The sequence below is a fragment of the Littorina saxatilis genome, linkage group LG3 (genome assembly GCF_037325665.1).
Source record: "Littorina saxatilis isolate snail1 linkage group LG3, US_GU_Lsax_2.0, whole genome shotgun sequence".
Taxonomy (NCBI): domain Eukaryota; kingdom Metazoa; phylum Mollusca; class Gastropoda; order Littorinimorpha; family Littorinidae; genus Littorina; species Littorina saxatilis.
This window is the reverse complement of record NC_090247.1, coordinates 26,347,449-26,367,847: the sequence shown is the minus strand read 5'-3', so window position 1 is coordinate 26,367,847 and position 20,399 is coordinate 26,347,449. Positions and strand designations below refer to the sequence as shown.

At 40.7% G+C, this 20,399-nt stretch overlaps 1 protein-coding gene and 1 long non-coding RNA gene across 2 annotated transcripts in view; one reads left to right on the top strand and one right to left on the bottom strand.

Moving 5' to 3' along the window:
• LOC138962000 (uncharacterized) overlaps positions 1 to 20,399 on the top strand; it is a 231,751-nt gene that overhangs the window by 91,301 nt on the left and 120,051 nt on the right. The window lies entirely within an intron of this gene.
• LOC138960882 (potassium voltage-gated channel subfamily KQT member 1-like) overlaps positions 1 to 20,399 on the bottom strand; it is a 42,771-nt gene that overhangs the window by 13,012 nt on the left and 9,360 nt on the right. Inside the window, exons 2-6 of the mRNA XM_070332518.1 lie at positions 20,118 to 20,214; positions 8,617 to 8,745; positions 5,779 to 5,889; positions 3,060 to 3,155; positions 836 to 1,070 (exon numbers count right to left, since the gene is read on the bottom strand). Of these exons, the coding sequence (XP_070188619.1) occupies positions 836 to 1,070; positions 3,060 to 3,155; positions 5,779 to 5,889; positions 8,617 to 8,745; positions 20,118 to 20,214 (668 nt within the window). The remainder of the gene's footprint in view (positions 1 to 835; positions 1,071 to 3,059; positions 3,156 to 5,778; positions 5,890 to 8,616; positions 8,746 to 20,117; positions 20,215 to 20,399) is intronic.

Here is a 20,399-nt window from a genome sequence, read left to right as displayed (position 1 = left end):
ACTGAGTCGCTCATCAGTCATGTTGCCCAAATAAAAGTCTTTCTGCGTCTAAGCCTTATCTAGATTGACATTTTTGTTTTATCATATCTGATTAAAATGCAAAAAGAATTGGCAAAATACCAAGGGATGTTTTATACCTCAAAACACTTACACTTAGGGGGTTGCTTCAGTGGTTGGTGCAGTGATCAATACCAAATCAGTACCTGGCGAGCGTTTGTCAGTATTGCAATTGATCACCAATAATGCTTTAGAATAAAAATGAATAGAGTAAAAAAACAAAAAAACAAAGGAGAGTGAAGAAACAATCAAATAAAATTAAAAGAATACCGCGCTGACAGGGTTCGAACCCACGACCTGCCGACTCAAAACGCAATACGCTAACCGTTGCGCTACAGAGACATTCTTGCATTTGGGGAAAAAATAAACTAGTAATCCAAAAGAGGTCAGAGGCATAGGCACCCGATATTGAACTCGGTACATTACAGAAGAGGAACTTTTTTTCGTGTTTCTTTCTAGAGTTTTTTTTTCTTTTTCAGCAAGATATAACGTAACAAAGCAGACACATGTTTGGTTGTCTTTATAGAACCTTTTCTTGAACATATATGGGGGGTAAAGACACTGGTGATTTGTAAGTCTTCAAACCGGTGTCTTGTGCCTTTGCTTGTCCCCCAAGCTGTTTTGCAACTTGGAGGGTCTGACAGTGAATGATTTAGGTCAGTCCCTCGCATGGTTTGATATGCACGAGGAAAACGGGGAATGACTGGGTTTTTTTCTGTTTCTTTTTTTTCTCAACTTTTTCGTCCGGAAGACACTCGTTTTCATATGTTTGACTCACCACTGTTTTTTTCGTCAGCATAGGTGATGGACGACACACTCTCGCGGTACATGCTGTGGTTGGGCACAGAGCTGCTGGAGTCCAGACGAGAGAGGCGACGTTTCCTGAGCGTGAGAGACGCGCGTCTAGCCATCTTGGCGAACACCGTCTCCTCGTTGCACGGGTCGTGCACGTGAATCTTCCACGTGGCCTCGGACTTGGACCCCGGGGCCGCCGCGTGGCACCGCCACAGGCACTGTAGGCGAGATAAAAAAAAAATTTTTTTATATACTCACAAAACGACAAACATTCATTTTACAATCGTGTCGGTAAACAATAACTACTTCTGGACGTAAAAATACAAAAAGAACAAATACAACACATTCTACATAAAAACTAGGGAAATAACAAAAAATCATGACATAATTTAGACAAACTGACTAAATCGAGATCATAAAATCAATATATATATATACTCAATCCATTTTCTCTGAGAAGAGGTTGTTGTATCATTATTTTTGGGGTGATCGGCGGTGTCTTGGCGAAAGAGGAAGTTGAATCTTGTCACAGTTTGACTTAGTGGCGAAACGTATGCGGACGCGACATTAATAATGCATATATATCTATAAAGCGCATAGGGTTTAACCCTGCTCAAAGCGCTGTACAATCATTGGATGAAAATACAACAACAACATAACATTATTTACAGTGCAATCACACACATATCAATGAATAACACATTGCACTATAAAGCATTATCACAAACACACCTTGAAACAAACAGTGTATGCCAACGGATCGAAAATGGATTTATATCGACACACTTTGCACTGTTACGTCAACAAGCTCATAACCAAATTTAAGCAAAGACTTAAATTGTATTAGGGGCATGGCAGGGCTCCCCAAAGACGCTCCTTCTCCGGAGTCCCAGATCCTCCAACTTAATATGTCCTTGGACCCTACAGGGCCCAAAGACCAGGAGGTTCACATTCCTGCTTTCAGAAGGCATATTCCTCACCGACTCATGATTTTTGATCGCTCATTTTAATGCGATGTCAATTACCTTTTGTATTAGGGGCACGGCTCCCCAAAGACGCTCTTTTCTAGAGGGTCCTAAATCCTCCAACTTAATATCTCCTTGGACCCCCTCAGTGGGACTCTACAGGGTCGAAAGACCAGGAGGTTCATATTCCTGCTTTCAGAAGCCACATTCCTCACTGGCACAAGGTGTTTGGATTGCTCATTTTAATGCGATGTCAACTTTTGTATTAGGGACAGGGCTCCACAAATACGCTCTTTTCTAGGGGGTCCTACATCCTCCAACTCTACAGGGTTCAAAGACCAGGAGGTTCATATTCCTGCTTTCAGAAGGCACATTCCTCACCGACACATGATTTTTGGATTGTTCATTTTAATGTGAAGTCAACTTTTGGAAGTTCTCGGAGCCCTTCACCAAAATATGTTGATCATATTGGTTAGATTAAATCGTTAAATTAATGTCGGTTCAGATCTGGTAAAACATTGTGTTTACTGGAGATGTAGTGCGTCATAGGACTCACTCTTTTCAGGATTAGTGCGTGGCGGGCCCCCCTCCATGAATGTCCACGTTTTGTTCGACCTCTATGACGCAGGGATACACAGTTTAGGAAACACTACAGGGGTGTTTGATTATAAAATTTGTTGTTTATTAATTCTTTGAAAGATGGCATTTCAAAGCAGTGAACCTAGTTGTGCTGAACTTCAAAATCCCCTCCCCCCTCAACACCACCAACCCCCACCACCACCTCCTTGGCAAAACAGCTTCGGATTGAGATTAAAACATAAAAATGGCATACAGACTTTAATTTGACCAAATTAGTAGTTGAAACGCCCGCTGGAAAAATATTCTCACAAAAAAAGCACGTATCAAATACTCAGTCCTTAAACAGTATTCTCATACATATTGTACACTCACATCCTTTTGAAATATGAATACTACGTAACAGAAATCGGATAACATATAGGGACCAGGTGGCATTAGACAATCTAATCTAGCCAAACCGTAACTCGAAACACATCCAAAAAAGAATTCATTAAGGTTTCAGAACAAAAACATTCTCATAACTCAACTCCCATACAGTGTTCAAACCTAACTACTGCCGTTAAGAATTCATCATCCTCGATAGCAACCAGAAATGACATGGTCTCAGGTGTTATATTTGTATGTTCAACGTTGCCATGACAACTAGAGGATAATACGACTCGCCTGTATTAAGGTTGCGGCGGCAGGGATCTGTCTGTTGAAGTGTTTCTGTCTCTGCTTCTGCTGAACCTTTAAGGCAAACCCTGAACCCAGTATACCCTGAAAATACAACATGGATGTCATTTGTTTTTTGTAATAAAGTCGAATGGACAGAACATTTGGAAAAACACAAAGAATTTAAGATAGCAATCTAACCGGCAATTTTTGTTTTCTCTCAAGGCTTCAAGAATCTCGAAAGCAATCGTCAAACCGTTACACACGTCGTGTTTTGTCTTTTTAAACACAACATGACCGATCACATCGACTATATTCATCATGACTTAATGACAGGTTTCTTTAGAAGAAAACATTAAAAGATGTCTAAAAGTTCGCTGTCAGACAAGGTTCGCTTTGTCAACCAGTTCGTAATGAGAGAAAAAAAGAAGGTGTGAACATGATGACAAATCGCTTTGCATAATGATTGACGCGATCGCTGACAACTTTGAACATGTCAAAGAATATCCCTTCCTGTTGAATTCTCGTGGCGAGAAAAGTCTTCATTTTGGACATTCTGTTGAGTTCATTTGCACATGAACACTTCTAATCGGACCATGGTAAAGGACATTATTTTCCTTAGCTGTGGGAAAAACACCAGTTTCAAGATAGAGACAGACAGACAGACAGACAGACAGACAGACAGACAGACTCAAAAAGACAGACACACAGACAGTTAGAAAAGCAGACACAAAAAAAGACACAGCGACGGATAGACACAGGCACAAAGACATACAGCAAACCTTGAATTTGCTTGCGGCCTGTACAGTACGATCTTAACCACTCAACTTTACAATTTTCGACAGTCTTACAAGCTCACGCATGCTTCAATTGCACAAACTCTAATTTACTGTCTCGCTTACGACAGACAACAGGGCTGGACTAGGCTAAGAGGAGGGGGGGGGGGGGGTTACCAGTGGTTGTCCACGGGGATGTTCCCCCTGGCGGGGTCAAGGGGCAGAGCCCCTTGTGGGGTCTTTGCCCCCTGAAGCTGATGGGTAGGTCATATCAGTTCTGAGATAGGAAAATGGTCGCTCCTTGCATGAAACGGCATACAATAAACAATAATACAAAATGTTTTAAATAAGTGAGGTACATGTTTAGGCTAGGGTGGGGGGGGGGGGTTGCGCAACCCCCACAACCCCCCCGGTAGTCCGGCCCTGGACAAAGACCGGCGAAAAAGCTCAAGAATGGACAATTATCGCTCGCTTACGTCATTAGACGAGAATCACAGGGAATCAAGTAATGTCGGATTGTGCTGCTGATGATCATGATGTATCATTTGTCTGAATAAGAACATAATCGGAGGATTTGTGCAAGAAACAAAGAGAGTCTGGCTGTCCGCCGTCTGGGCGGATGATGATCTATCATTTGTTTGATTAGGAACAAAACTGGAGATTTAGACACAAAGAAGGCTGTTTGACGTTCGAGCGTTCGTCAGGGCATAATCACAGCTAGTACTGCATCTGTGGCCACACAAAGAGGATTAGAGATGGGATGCGGAGACTACTTTTGTAAATGAGGCAGAGAGAGAGAGAGAGAGAGAGAGAGAGAGAGAGAGAGAGAGAGAGAGAGAGAGAGAGAGAGAGAGAGAGAGAGAAAGAGAGAGAGAGAGAGAGGGAGAGAGAGAGAGAGGGGAGAGAGAGGGAGAGAGAGAGAGAGAAAGAGAGAGAGAGAGAGACAGAGAGAGAGAGGTAGAAAGAGAGAGAGCGAGAGAGAACTCTGAACTCTGAACTCTGAACTCTGAACATTTATTGAATAAACACAAGGCTCATTTCAATGGGGAAATGGGGGGAGGGAAATTCAGCGTAGTACATGTGTCCACAGTGGAGCCGAATAAAAACAACAAAAAACAGTGAAAAACAAAACAACAGAACAGACAGACAAACATGCCACACGTGAAATACCGTGTTTTTAGGATTGAATGGTGATCATCTTAACTAATGTATTGAGATCTTTTCTTGAACACTTTATACTAGTCTCATCTCTGGCCGTTTTACAGTCTCTGTCAAACCACTTACTATGGCGCTGGCCAGTGTAGATTACGCGCTTCATACAGGTTGCAGCCTGTAACAGGCCTGCCGTTAGACAGTCAACTGCAGAGTCTACAGAGTCAGGCAACATCACTGTAGCTTCTACAACAACAGTTTAGAGAGAGAGAGAGAGAGAGAGAGAGAGAGAGAGAGAGAGAGAGAGAGAGAGAGAGTCAGACAGATAGACAGACAGTAAGACAGAGAGAGAGAGAGAGTAAGAGAGAGAGAGAGGCAGACAAAAAGACAGACAGACAGATAGACTGAGACAGAGAGAGAGAGAGAGAGAGTGGGGAGCGACGAGATCTCCCAGAGACATTTAACTGTAGGCTTTATACCTTGCGTGACAAAACCCAATAACTGACCAGACTGAGCGTCGATTTTGGTTAGGAACCGTCTTGTTTTTGTTCTTGTTCTCAAGTTGTTCTTCTTCTTTTTCTTCGAACAATCATAGCGCCGTTCTGTATGGCAGGTCGCTTTATCCAGTGAGAAAGCAGCCCGAATTTCAATGAGGGTAACCTCACAGGTCTATATGATACCAATACCAATACCAATATACCAATACCAAATGAATCGCAAGGTCACCGGCATGCCGTGCATGTATCGGTATCGTATATCTTCTAACTGAATTGAAGTGAACAACAAATAAGCAAGCGTACCGCTGGCAGAGCGAAGAAGGAAATGGCAAAGACAGCAAAACAGGACGCCACAATCTTGCCCATCCACGTCTGTGGCACCTTGTCCCCGTACCCTATCGTCATCACAGTTATCTGAAACACAAAACAGACGATACAACAATAAGTGTGATATATAATATATCAAGATTATAATAATAATAATAAGAAGAAGAAGAACAATAAAAATAACAACACTTTACTGTCCATTAAAATGAATACATTAACACGGAAAGTTGCCTTCGACACGTCGTTTATAGAAATCAAAATGAATGTTAAAATTAATTAATTGTTTTTGTTACATCCGTGGTACCTTGTTTCAATTATTTTGATTATAAAATAGATGAGTTTCGGGAATAACTCTATCGGGGTTATCATGGGTTGTGGAAGAGTTTCTTTCCCTTGTTTTTCCATGGAAACAGTGAGACAAGGTACACGTGACACTGTAGGCTTGCCTCAGTGTTTCTATGGAAACAAGGAAAAGCCAACTCTTCCATAACCCACAAAAACTAGACAGAGTTATCGTCTTTTGAACCTCACTACTTCACATGTATTCCTTTATTGTCTCATTTATCTGGAACATAAGAACTAAAAGTTTTCGACTTCTTTTCGTTCCAAAGTGAAAAATACACTGGGAACCCTCGTCATATAAGACAGTGGTTCAAAAAAAAAAGCTGCACCTGACTCGTTCACTCAACACTACCTATATTATCTGTTCATTCTACTGATTCATTAGGATGCGAACTTAAAAGTTATCCATTATCTGAAGGTCTTACTAATGGAATTAGTACCTTAAACCAATATGAGGCTTATATCGCGCGTATTCCGTGGGTACAGTTCTAAGCGCACGGATTTTTTTTATGCAATTTATATCGCGCACATATTTAAGGCGCAGGGATTTTTTATGCCGTGTGTGATGGAATTTTTTTACACAATACATCACGCATTCACATCGGCCAGCAGATCGCAGCCATTTCGGCGCATATCCTACTTTTCACGGCCTATTATTCCAAGTCACACGGGTATTTTGGTGGACATTTATATCTATGCCTATACAATTTTGCCAGGAAAGACCCTTTTGTCAATCGTGGGATCTTTAACGTGCACACCCCAATGTAGTGTATTCACAACCAGAGAGTCTCTTGCAAATGTTTCGGTCACAATGAAGTCATCTTCTGGGTTGATAGTGTTACATGTAAAACATGAATCATGATCTGAATCGTCAACGCACAAAACCTTGGAACAAAGCAATAAACGTTTGGGAAAAAAAGAAGTAACATTCGCTTTCAAGAAAAGAAACGACAGTTCCATGTTCCGTGCTATGTTTTTTTTTTATTCGTTCAGAGTTTCAAAAACAATCTCAAACTTGCTTAGTTTGCAAGATAATTGTTGTTTTTCACTCGAAAACACCGGAAATCTGTTTCTAGGAGAATAATAGGTTAACTGAGTTAAACAGATTATTTGAAAAGCAATTTGTTTGTCACTCACAGAAAGCGGTTTTAAATTAGCAGGTGTGGTCTGACATTTACAAAGCAGGAAACAATTGCAAAACATGTAACACATTGCAAATGCCATGATTGTGTAGAGTGCAGATAATCGTTCAACCCCTGAAGGGATAAACCGATCCTAGAGCAACAATGATTCGTTCTCTCACGTGTGTAGATTTTGTATAATACACATTTCCACTTTATCACTTGGTTTTAAATCTGCACAATAAACAGCAATCGTCAGAAGTATGCATAATCTTTCCTGTTACTAAGTAGTATTGAGGCATTAACTAACCGATGATACTGTGTTTTGAGGTCGATAAAGAGGCTCAATACTGTTTCGATTTTAGAACCATTGTGGGGTACTTTAGAAAATGCCCCTAACCATCTCGACAAACATTAAACAAAGCATAGGAATTAAAAAAGAAAACTGCCTGCCAAACGGCTGTGTGACGTGTCTAGTGTGTTGGCGAAGTGTCTTGTGCTTGTCACTTCTCGCTTTCAGCCCTCACCGCTGGCTAGCACCGTCTGTCCTTTTTAGGACAATGCGAAAAGAGAGCAGAATGCGTCAGTCTCTCCTGCCAGTACAATAACCTCTCCACAACAAGCCCTATGTAGTGCCTCCATCGCGGCGACAGGCGTAAACTGGGTACCGCAAGGCCCCAGGCTAGACTACAAGGACTCGGAGGAGGTTGGCCCCTAGACGTGCGGCATGCGGGCCCACCGGTGTGTGGAAACGCCCAGGTGCCCACGAACCAACCTCCAGCTATGGGTCAAATAGCCGGGCAGGATAGGCTCGTCAACCCTGGCAGGCAGCTATCCTAAGAGAAGACCACTCTGAATTCAAAACGAGGGTAGAGGAGGCTCATCATCCATGGAAGGAAACTCGTCTAGGAGAAGGAAAACTCCAAAATGAAACCCACGCAGTCCCTCGAAGACGGAACGGCACTGGCCTTTTTTAGGCGGGGAGCAGACCGGGTGCCTACGCTACCCTCGACAAATGGTTGTGTCATCAAAAAAAGAAAACTGACTCCAATCCCCTCTGACATTTGTGCAGCAGCAGCAGCAGCAGCAGCAACAGCAGCAGCAGCATTAAAGGTTAACATTCTTACCTGCATTTAGGAAGATGAAACGATTTGCGCCGTAGGGTCGAAAAAGAAAATGTGTCTATGCATTTTATTTTAAAACCTGATCCCGCCCTACCAGAAACCTGTACGTGTCCCGCGGTATTGAACAATAAGCTATATGTATTAACAAAAAAAACAAAAATAAAAAAAAAATAAAAAAAATATATATATACAAGAATGAAAAGATCAAGAACAGAAAAAATACTGACCACGCCCCACCAGAGGGCGTCTGCATAGCTGGCGAAGTCTTTCCTCTCCTCCTCCCGCTCAGCGAGGTACACGAAGTAGGACGAGAAAATAAGGCCCAGAAATCCTATGTACAGCGTCGTTATCAGCTCCTGAAAATAACAAATTGAGAAATAAGTATTGTGAGTAATCAAAGCTAACGTCTTATCTTTTGAACTCACGTCCTTTCCCAGAAATTCTAGTACGTATGTCAAGCTTCGTTATTAGCTCCTGAAAATAATAAAATGAGAAATTAATAATGTGAGTAATCAAAGCTATCGATTTCACTTTTGAACTCACATTTAATAGGCCTTTCTCGGAAATGTAATGTTGTTAACCCGTGATTTACATTAATTTTACAAATCATATCGAACCTAAAACCGCTATTTGTAAAAATGTAAAAATGTAAAAATATCGCATTCCACAAAGTAATGCATGCCTTTTATTATTATTAATTTTTCTTGTTTAGAGCCTCTACGCTGAGTGGTGGGGGTGGTTTTAGTTCCACATCCCATTTTGGTGCAATCCCATTTTGCAGCCGTCCCATTTTTTGCCCCATCCCATTTTCGCGACATTTCACAAACCAAGCGTCATTTTACTAACATGTCATAACAATAGCGCGACATCCCATTTTGACACCATATCCCATTTGGCCGCCATGCCGTTTCACCGCATTCCATTTCGCCCCCAGCCCATTGTCACGACATTTCACAAGCCAAGCGTCATTTTACTACCGTGTCATAACAATAGCGCGACATCCCATTGTGACACCGTCCCATTTGGCCGCCATCCCATTTTTTATTTATTCTTCTTGCCAAGCCTCACTATACTACTATACTGCGTTATTCAACTAGGAAGACATTCCGTTTACGCCAAATCCCATTTTTGCCACAATTCAAAATGTCGCGAAATAGGGATGGCGGCGAAATGGGATGACGGCAAAACAGCATGGCGACACAATGGAATGTGGCGCTAGTGGTATGACACGGTGGTAAAATGACACTTGGCCTGTGAAATGTCGCTAAATGGGATGGGGCAAAATGGGATAACGGCGAAACGGGATTGCGTCAACATGGGATGTGGAGCTAATGGTACATGACATGGTGGTAAAATGACACTTGGCCTGTAAAATGTCGCAAAAATGGGATGGGGGCGAAATGGGCTAACGGCGAAACGGGATTGCGCCAAAATGGGATGTGGAGCTAATGGTACATGATATGGTGGTAAAATGACACTTGGCCTGAGAAATGTCGCCAAAATGGGATGGGGGCGAATTGGGATAACGGCGAAACGGGACTAATAGATCCCTTTTTGGGATTGACTTTGCGGTAGTGCGACTCTGTCACTGCTAGCTTTCCACTGGGCATGGGAGGAATCGACCGGAATTTCCCAACGATGGGACATCCTAGTAATAAAAAAATAAAAAAAATAAATAAAAATCTTAAAATTAACAGAGTCGCGCTACCCCAAAAGTCAAGGGATTTCGTTTTTGTCCCTTGACTTTGGAGATGACAAGAAAATATCGGGCGCAAAAACGTGATTTGTAAAAAAATTTACAAATCACGGGGTACAAATCGCGAGGCGCGCCCCGTGATTTGTAATTTTTTTTTACATTTTTACAAATCACGAGTTAACAAATGTACATGTACAACGTCGTTATCAGCCCTTGGAAAAAAAAGAGAAATTAATTATATGAGTAATGAAAAGTACACAAATAAATGCTTCAATGTAAAAGAAAACATACGTGCAGCGTGGCAATACAAAATAGAAAAAAAAACCAAAAAAACAAAAAACAAAAAACAGCTGAGCAAGTACATTTATGTAAATAAATAACACCCGCCCAAAAAAAAATCCGGGATCTTCCAAAGAAATCCTACGAACAGCGTCGTTATCGATTTCTGAAGAAGAAAAAAAGTTGATTGCAGAGTTTTGATAGAATAAGCAACATTTGTTTAAGAAATGATACCCCAAAATAAGCCTTGTAGCTAATCCCAAGAAATCCCATTAGCAGCGTTGCTGTCATCGCCAGACAAAGTGGAGTCAAAAATAAGGAAAAGAAATCCAATATTATGACAGCAATCATACCCAACGATCCCACTTCTATCTGATATTAAAGGTACATTAATTCTTTCTCGTATAACCGACGACGTTCGTCACCACAGATATGTGTTCAGACTTTCACATGGAATAAGAGCATCCTTCAACTTAATCACATGGAATAAGAGCATCCTTCAACTTAATCACATGCCCAAAATCAACAGCCTGACTGCTTGATATCTTCTTCTTCTGCGTTCATGGGCTGAAACTCCCACGTACACTCGTGTATGACCGTTTTACCCTGCCATTCAGGCAGCCATACGCCGCTTTCGGAGGATGCATGGTTGGTATTTTCGTGTTTCTATAACCCACCGAACTCTGACATGGATTACAGGATCTTTTCCGTGCGCACTTGGTCTTGTGCTTGCGTGTACACACGAAGGGGAATAAGGCACTAGCAGGTCTGCACATAAGTTGACCTGGGAGATCGGAAAAATCTCCACCCTTAACCCACCAGGCAGCCGCGGCAGGGATTCGAACTCACGACCTTCCGATTAAGAGGCCGACGTCTTACCACTGCGCCACTTTGCCCGTCACTGCTTGATATAAGCTGTGCATAGTCAACATGTTCTTCGCGTTACTGTCGTATGTGACACTTCTGTCAGTCTGCTAAATTACTTTAGACAACAACAACAACAACAACAACAACAATACATAAATCAACAAAATTAATCAATCAATCAATCAATCATCCAATCGATCAACGAATCAATCAATCAATCAATCTATCAATCTATTAATCAATCAATCAGTAAATACATAAATACATCTTCTTCTCCTTCTTCGTTCGTGGGCTGAAACTCCCACGTACACTCGTCTGTGGAATTTTACGTGTATGACCGTTTTTACCCCGCCATTTAGGCAGCCATATGCCGCTTTCGGAGGAAGCATATATAAACATAAATACATAATTAAATAAATAAATAAAAAGACAAAGAAAAAAAGAAAGAAAGAAAGAAAGAACGAAAGAAAAAAATAAAAAAAATAAAGAAAAAAATAATAATAAATCAGACACTGCAGTCAGGTTGATGCTTTTTCCAATTTGCCGAGTGGATGGGGTGCTCTTGTCCTAGTTAAAAGCATGGAGGGACATGTGATGTCATGCAAGATGGCTTGCACGGGAATGGGGTATCTTTAACATCAAATGTCATGAACCAAGTAACTCCAATAAGCCATTGTCTTTGCCAGATGAGCGCGCTTTTGTTTATTGCTATCAGAAAAGCAATGAATATAATACAAGGAAAAAGAAAACTGCCTCAGATGCATCGTATTACATTTTCAGCAAAAAGAGCCTGAAGATATAATACGAGGCTGAAAGTGGAGAAATTCAATCACAAGAACACGACATTAATTTTGTTGTTGTTTTTCCAACGAAGAAGTACGTCATTTTAGGTGTGGAGGTTTCTGGAAAGATCAAATATGTAAGCACAGTTTCACCACCCGAAATCTTGACAAACAAGTACAAAACAAGTCGCGTAAGGCGAAAATACAACATTTAGTCAAGTAGCTGTCGAACTCACAGAATGAAACTGAACGCAACGCAACGCAGCAAGACCGTATACTCGTAGCATCGTCACTCCACCGCCCGTGGCAAAGGCAGTGCCAGTGGAATTGACAAGAAGAGCGGGGTATTCGTTGCGCTGAGAAGGATAGCACGCTTTTCTGTACCTCTCTTCGTTTTAACTTTCTGAGCGTGTTTTTAATCCAAACATATCATATCTATATGTTTTTGGAATCAGGAACCGACAAGGAATAAGATGAAAGTGTTTTTAAGTTGATTTCGAAAAAAAAAATTTGATAATGATTTTTATATATTTAATTTTCAGAGCTTGTTGTTAATCCAAATATAACATATTTATATGTTTTTGGAATCAGCAAATGATGGAGAATAAGATGAACGTAAATTTGGATCGTTTTATAAAAAAAAATATATTTTACAATTTTCAGATTTTTAATGACCAAAGTCATTAATTAATTTTTAAGCCACCAAGCTGAAATGCAATACCGAAGTCCGGGCTTCGTCGAAGATTACTTGACCAAAATTGCAACCAATTTGGTTGAAAAATGAGAGCGTGACAGTGCCGCCTCAACTTTCACGAAAAGCCGGATATGACGTCATCAAAAACATTTATCAAAAAAATGAAAACAATATCTGGGGATATAATACCAAGGAACTCTCATGTCAAATTACATGAAGATCGGTCCAGTAGTTTAGTCTGAATCGCTCTACACACACACCCACACAGACAGACAGACATACATACACCACGACCCTCGTCTCGATTCCCCCCTCTACGTCAAGTTTTGACTAAATGTAAAAAGTAAAAGAAATCCCATGTACAGTATCGTTATCAGCTTTTGGATATACAAAATACTTTCTTTCTTTATTTGGTGTTTAACGTCGTTTTCAACCACGAAGGTTATATCGCGACGGGATACAAAAAACTGAATTTTGTTTAAAAACTGATAGGTAATATAACTAATCAGATCATCTACAGATATGTTATGTAGAGTGTCGACATATGTCGTCATAAGCTCCTAAAATACATAAACAGCTGAACAACAACGATAACAATAAGACAGATGGGTGAATACATTGTAATGTAAGAAATCACAACAGCATATAAAACTGATGTAACTCTCAGCTCATCCGAAAGAAATCCTATCAACACTATTGTTATTCATTTCTGAGAAAAAAATGGAACCATAAATAAGCGCAATACATTCTTTCTTTCTTTATTTGGTGTTTAACGTCGTTTTCAACCATTCAAGGTTATATCGCGACGGAGGGAAGAGGGGAGATGGGATAGAGCCACTTGTCAATTGTTTCTTGTTCACAAAAGCACTAATAAAAAAATTGCTCCAGGGGCTTGCAACGTAGTACAATATATTATATTACCTTACTGGGAGAATGCAAGTTTCCAGTACAAAGGACTTAACATTTCTTACATACTGCTTGACTAAAATCTTTACAAACATTGACTATATTCTATACAAGAAACACTTAACAAAGGTAAAGGGAGAAACAGAATCCGTTAATCGCCTCTTACGACATGCTGGGGAGCATCGGGTAAATTCTTTCTCGTCCCAACCAATATGGGACTCCCCCTAACCCGCGGGGGGCAGCGCAATACATATTTTATTATCAAATACATCATACCCAATGATACCAACCTAAGTTGAAGTTAACGATACACTCCTTCTCGTGTAACTGATCATGTCCACAACAAGAAATATGTCCAGGCTTTTACATGAAATAAGAGCATTCTTCAACCTAATCACATGCCCATAATGAACAGCCTGGCTGCTTCCTTTGCAGATTGGGAATAGTCTTGTTGAATTAATATCGCAAGTGACATCTGTGATAATCTGTTAAATTAATTCAGAAAACAAATTACAGGCTGCACAGAAAACGCTGTAATAATCTGTTAATCAGAAGAAAAAATATAAAAAATAAAAAGTACACGTTGCCCAGAAAGCAGCCACGCTGTAAAATATTGGAATGTGCTAAGAGGAAGGAGGCTCTTTTTCCATGTAAAAGCCAGTATACAGATCTGTGGCAGCGTGCAAGATGGTCTATACAGGATTAAGGAAGGTCCCTTTAACATGAAATGTCACGAACCTAGTGACTTCAATAAGCCATTGTGTTTGCCGGATGGGCGCTCTTTTGTTTATTGCGATAACATTGCAACAAACATGAGATGTAAGGAAAGAAAAACGACTTGACTCAGGTGTTTTGTGTTCGAACAAATAGAGCCTGGAGGTATAATTCGAGACTGGAGATTGAAGAATCCAAATGAAAAAGCACGTCATTAATTTTTTGTTGTTGTTGGGGGGTGGGGGGGGGGGGGGGGTGGGGGGGGGGGGAGATCAAGTTTGTATTAGCACAGCTACACCCTCACCTTCCCGCCCGACCCCCACCCCAAAATGTGGGACAGACAACTGTAGGGGAAAGAGGCTCTACTTAAAGGCGCAGTCCTTCCCGTATATACACAAGTCGACTCACCATCTCAGATCTGGCCAGGGTTTTACTTAAAGGCACAGTAAGCCTCCCGTAAACCATCACAGATACTGTCAGGCTTTTACACACAGTACAAACACCATTTCATTTGAACGCTCACCAAACGGGAACATCCTAGGTGCCCTACGTAAAGAGCGAGCAATTTTCAAAGAATTATTTTTGCGGATTGTCTCTCAGACAATCGGACCGTGGTGCGTTTTGGCGCTAGACCTAACTTTTAAAATCTAAATAATAAATTGACAGCTTCTTACACACACATTCTTAAATCATAAAAGAATTCTTTTTTCATCAAGAGAAGATCAGTACAATTCGAAGTTTTGAAAGTTTGAAAAAATAAAAGCCCGGAAGCAGAGTCACGCAAGGTCGTGGTTCTCGTAGCAGACGACGGTTTATGCCTATCGCCAGTTCCTCTGAACAGTCAAAAGCCATCGCTAGAGTTCTTGTGAACTAGAGCCGTTTGTTTCGTGCATAGTCAGAGGTACATAATAACGTGCTATTGCAGATAAGCTCACACCGAGTCGCATTCAAATTACTAACTGACGACTACATTGTGAAAAAGGGAAACAGGATCACACGGGTTCACGATGGCTCAGGGGTAAGATAAACCACGCAAAAATAAATTCTTTGAAAATTGCTCGCTCTTTACGAAGGACACCTGTATAAGTTACAGCTCCGTCCATCCATGGTATCGCCTGATATTTTGTCGAGACTGGGTCAATGAATATGATGACGTCACTCGAGGCTCTGCCGAGAGTGACGTCATTATATTCTTTCACCCCGTCGAGACAAAATATCACGCGACACCATGTTGCGTATACTGTCGTCACAAAAAGACGTCATGACAAAGTTACACACAAAGCGAAAGAGACTTTGACGTCATTTACTCTTGTTCGGAATTTTCCGTCTGTTCCTAGCTTGTCAGTGAAGACCTGACGTGAGTAAGCTTACCCAAAACGTCTTTGTTCTCTAATTACATTGCAGCTGTGAAATAATCCGTCTTGTGTCTCGGTCGTGTTGGTACAGAGTTTACTTCTGCAATCATTGTGTTCGTGTTGATGACGGCTTCATAAGACAAATCAGCGAATCTATCGTGAGGAAGACGTTTATGTACAAATCACCGAACCCAACCCATTTTTTGTGTGCATTTTTCTGAAGAATAAACTGCATGTGGTTAATTTCATCCGTTTAATTCTTGTCGAAACGAGCCACAAGGCTTTAGAATAAAAGATTTCACGCATTGCTTGGCCATCTGATCACAGATGAGGTCGCAGTTTGTAGGTTGAATCTATGAATCGGCCAGAGATAGATCTGCATTTCTGGTACGACCTTCCAGATTATCAACAGCGGGTTCATGGTCGGAATCAAGAGGTCAAATTTGCGTGGCTCCCAATCATTTCATAAAAGATTTCCATTTCTTGTTTCTGCGGCTGCGCAAGTTATTTTGTCTAGGTCATGGCCGAACTTTAGGCCTACGGAGAAATATCGCTGGATATTTTCTCCCTAGATTAACAGAGACAAAGAAGGGAAGTCATGCTGTATAGGATGTTCTCAAGCGGTGAGTGTTTAAATGAAAGGGTGTTTGTACTGTGTGTAAAAGCCTGACAGTATCTGTGATGGTTTACGGGAGGCTTACTGTGCCTTTAAGGGTATGAACACCCCTTCACTTGGAAACATGCCCACAGTCAACAGCTTGGGTGCTCTGTGCAGAGTGGGAATTCATTAGTGATTTGATTTTTTAAATTGGTCACTAATGTCTTTTTGAAAATTAATTCAGAAAAAAATGTCACTTTGTATAGGAAGCAGTGAGGATGTCGATTTTGGGGTTGTGACCAAGTGGAGAGATTTTCTTAACCCGTGTGAATAGTTGGCCAGATCTGAGATGATGAAAAAAACTGTTTATTTTACAGGAAGGACTGTGGTTTTAATGTCTAATCGTTTATGCTCCTTACGTTTGGTTCGTTTGGTTTTCCCTTATATGGTTTGCACAACAAAAAAAAGCTGTATTCTGTTACGGAATGGCCGAAGGAGTATCAGGTGCCCACATTTCCGTACTAATTGCCTACATTTTCTTACAGACCAAGCCATCTTTGTCAACCAGGATATAGCAACAACCAGAACAAGAAGAGCTCGTTTTGATGAGGGGATCAATTTCACGAAATTGCGTACTTCTTCGCTGTAGACGTACTAAAAAATTGTTATTTGACGTTCGAGGGTTGCACAGAAATATTTAGGGAAAGATTTGTAATAGAGAACTTTCTGGTGTACAACAGACACAAATGGATGAAGGCGGGTGGGGAGGGGGGGTGAGGGGGGGCAGAGGGGGGGGGGGGGGGGTTCTAACTAAGGATATTTTGCTTCCATGAACATGAGAGTTGAAGTTTTCGGTCGCAAACTTCAACTGTGTCCTCATCATACCATTCAGCGAGATCTCAGCAAAACGAATTTCTTTTCTGAAGGTGATCAATTTCATGAAAAATAATCCTTTTGCTGAACATATTTTTACTTAGACGTTCAAGGTTTTCAGTTATATCTGAATTTATTTAGCGGTTGAAATTTAAAAAAAATCTAGGTAACGGTCAGTAATACAAACATTCCTGATCCTTTAAAGGCATAATATAAACCAAAAAATCACAATTTGTCACATGCCAATATTCAACAGCCTTGCTGCGTTCTGTGGAGTATTTTTTTTATGAATTGAGTTCTTAAAAAAAAGCCACTATAGTAGCTAGTGGAGGGATTCCCATGTGGAGGGATTCCCATGTGGAGGGATGGTCCTATCCCATGTAAAAATCTGGGCAGATTTGAGTTAGTGAGTTAACTGTCTCCGCGGGAAGGTCCGTGCCTTTAAACAGAACATTATGAACAAAGGTGGGCAAGGGTTGTGTTGCCCCAAGAAATGCAATACATCGTGTGACTGCATGACGTTTACTTCGCATTTTTGCTACTGAATATAGAATGGTTTGGGCGAATAGGAATATACTTCTGACGTCGGCAATGAAACAAGCTAAGTGCGCAGGTTTTCGTTGCAACCATCGTGCATTTTTTCTTTTCCTAATTTCCATCGACTCCTGCGTTCAGAAAGTCTTCATGACACAGAAATTCGATCCCTATTTCAAATTCAGGTAATTTGGTGTAACAATACAGAATAACGCCATCAAGAGTTGGCATTTCTGAATTCAACAATTGAAGTTCCAGAATGTTGTTGTTTTCACAGAATCGATTCTGGAAGATACTGAGCACGTTATGTTTCAAACTGCGTCACGGATTTCACAAAATGTGTGTACTTTGAGAAAACAAACTAATTAACCAAATATTACTTAATTATTTTCGAATAGTCGAATAGACAGTGGCGTGGTGGTAAGGCGTCGGCCTCCTAATCCGGAGGTCGTGAGTTCGAATCCCGGTCGTTGTCGCCTGGTGGGTTAAGAAAGGAGATTTTTCCGATCTCTCAGGTCAACTTATGTGCAGAACTGCTAGTGACTTAACCCCCTTCGTGTGTACACGCAAGCACAAGACCAAGTGCGCACGGAAAAGATCCTGTAATCCATGTCAGAGTTCGGTGGGTTATGGAAACACGAAAATACCCAGCATGCCTACTCAAAGGGAGCGGAGTGAAGCTGACTATGCTCTCAGAGTATAGTTTGGGGAACCCAAAATGGGCAAACGAGCTCACACGTAACCAGACAATTCTGGAACGCTGAAGAAGAAGAAGAATAGTCACCAGCGTTCCACCTGGCATCATGATTTAGAAAGGAATGAGTGTAAAAAGGCAGCAAAGTTCTTGTTCCGGAAAAAAAGGATTCAACTAGACGAAAAACAATGCAGGTAGAACTCACGGATGCTAAAGTAGCACTTACTCAGGCTACCATGCTTTGCACACGAGCAGAAGGATATAGACATATGTATGTATTGAAAATTGAATTCCCCTTATTCAAACCACGATTCGTAACTACTAAAAGGAATTCTAACTAAAACAAATAAAATCTATAACAAATAGATCTATAACTAAAGGTTATTTATATTTTTGACCAAAATATATATCTCCACCGTCATTGTTGACCTTAAAATACTAATGGCTGTCTCTCTCTGTGTAAAATGTTATATTTTAGTCACAAGTACAGATAACGTATAGTATAGGTTATTAATATTTTTGACCAAAATATATATCTCGACCGTCATTGTTGACCTTACAATACTAATGGCTGTCTCTCTCTGTGTAAAATGTCATATTTTAGTAACAAGTACAGAAAACGTATAGTATACAATACATGTATTAGAAAAGGCGGCGGGAGCGGGTGTGGGAGCAAGTTACGAGGTTTGTCAAGATCCCTTGATGTAATATGTGGCACAGATCTATATATATATAGGACATTTTGTGCAGCTCGTTTTCTGGATTGATGGATCCCCTTTCTACACCTCTGGGCGAATATAGTGGTCACAGATGACCAATCGTTTTGTCTTGAATCAGGAACATGGCCAATGTAACCAAATCCTGGACGACAGCTCGCTGGAATGAACACCAAAGCGTACAACCAGTATGAAATGTCCTAATGGTGTCCGTGTGACTTTAAAACACCAATAAGCTATAATCAGCTGATCAGAAAATGAGAAATAATCAACTAATCTCAAACTTACAAAGGGACAATATTTTACAAACAGCTTATAAAAGGCACGGTCTTTCCCGTATAAAGGAAGCGGCTCACCATCTTAGATCTCGCAAGAGTTTTACACGAAGAAGCTTGCTAGACCAATTTACCCTCTACGTGTACCAGAAACAAATAACCGGTGTGCTCTCTGTGCAGTGTATTTTTACAAATAATTAATTTCATAAAGGACAGTAGCGTTCATCTTGGAAAAATAATATTCATAATTTTTTTTCAACCCTGCACATATAGCATTCACGCTGATTTTGGTATGTGTCCAAGTGAAGGTGTGGCCTTGACCCCTTGTGAAAGTCTGGGCAGATTTGTAATTGTGCCTTTGATAGAAATACATAATAACTAATTAGTTAACTAATTAGTGCCAATGACCTGTCTGTGGAGGTAGATGATGGAGGGGTGACCTTAATTAACCCCATGTGAAAATCCGGGCAGAATTTTAAGTGTGCCTTTTAAGGAAACAAGGACTAGATAATGAACTAAGTGTGCCTTTTAAGGAAACAAGAACTAGATAATGAACTAAGTGTGCCTTTTAAGGAAACAAGAACTAGATAATGAACTAACTAGTGCCAATGACCTGTCTTTGGAGGTAAGATGACGGAGGGCTAGGGGTGACCTTAATTAACCCCATGAGAAAGTCTGGGCAGATTAATAATTTTGCCTTTTAAGTAAAGAAGAAATAGCTAGTTAACTAATTAGTGCCACTTACCTGTCTATGCAGGTAGATGACGGAGCCCAGCAGTCGCCACGTACCGCCCTGTCTGTCTACGTGCAGCATGCGTAGAATCTGCAGGAACCGCACACCTCTGCAAAAGACACAGATGGAATATATTTTCACCCAAAAGAAAAGCAATCAAGCTTACAAAAGATCGAGGTGTAATAAAGGAATTTGAAAATGAAATTTGACCCAACCCCCTAAAAAAAAAAAGGGGGGGAACAAATGAATTTGAAAAAAGCAAAAAGCAAACATCGATGAAACTGTACATCTTAC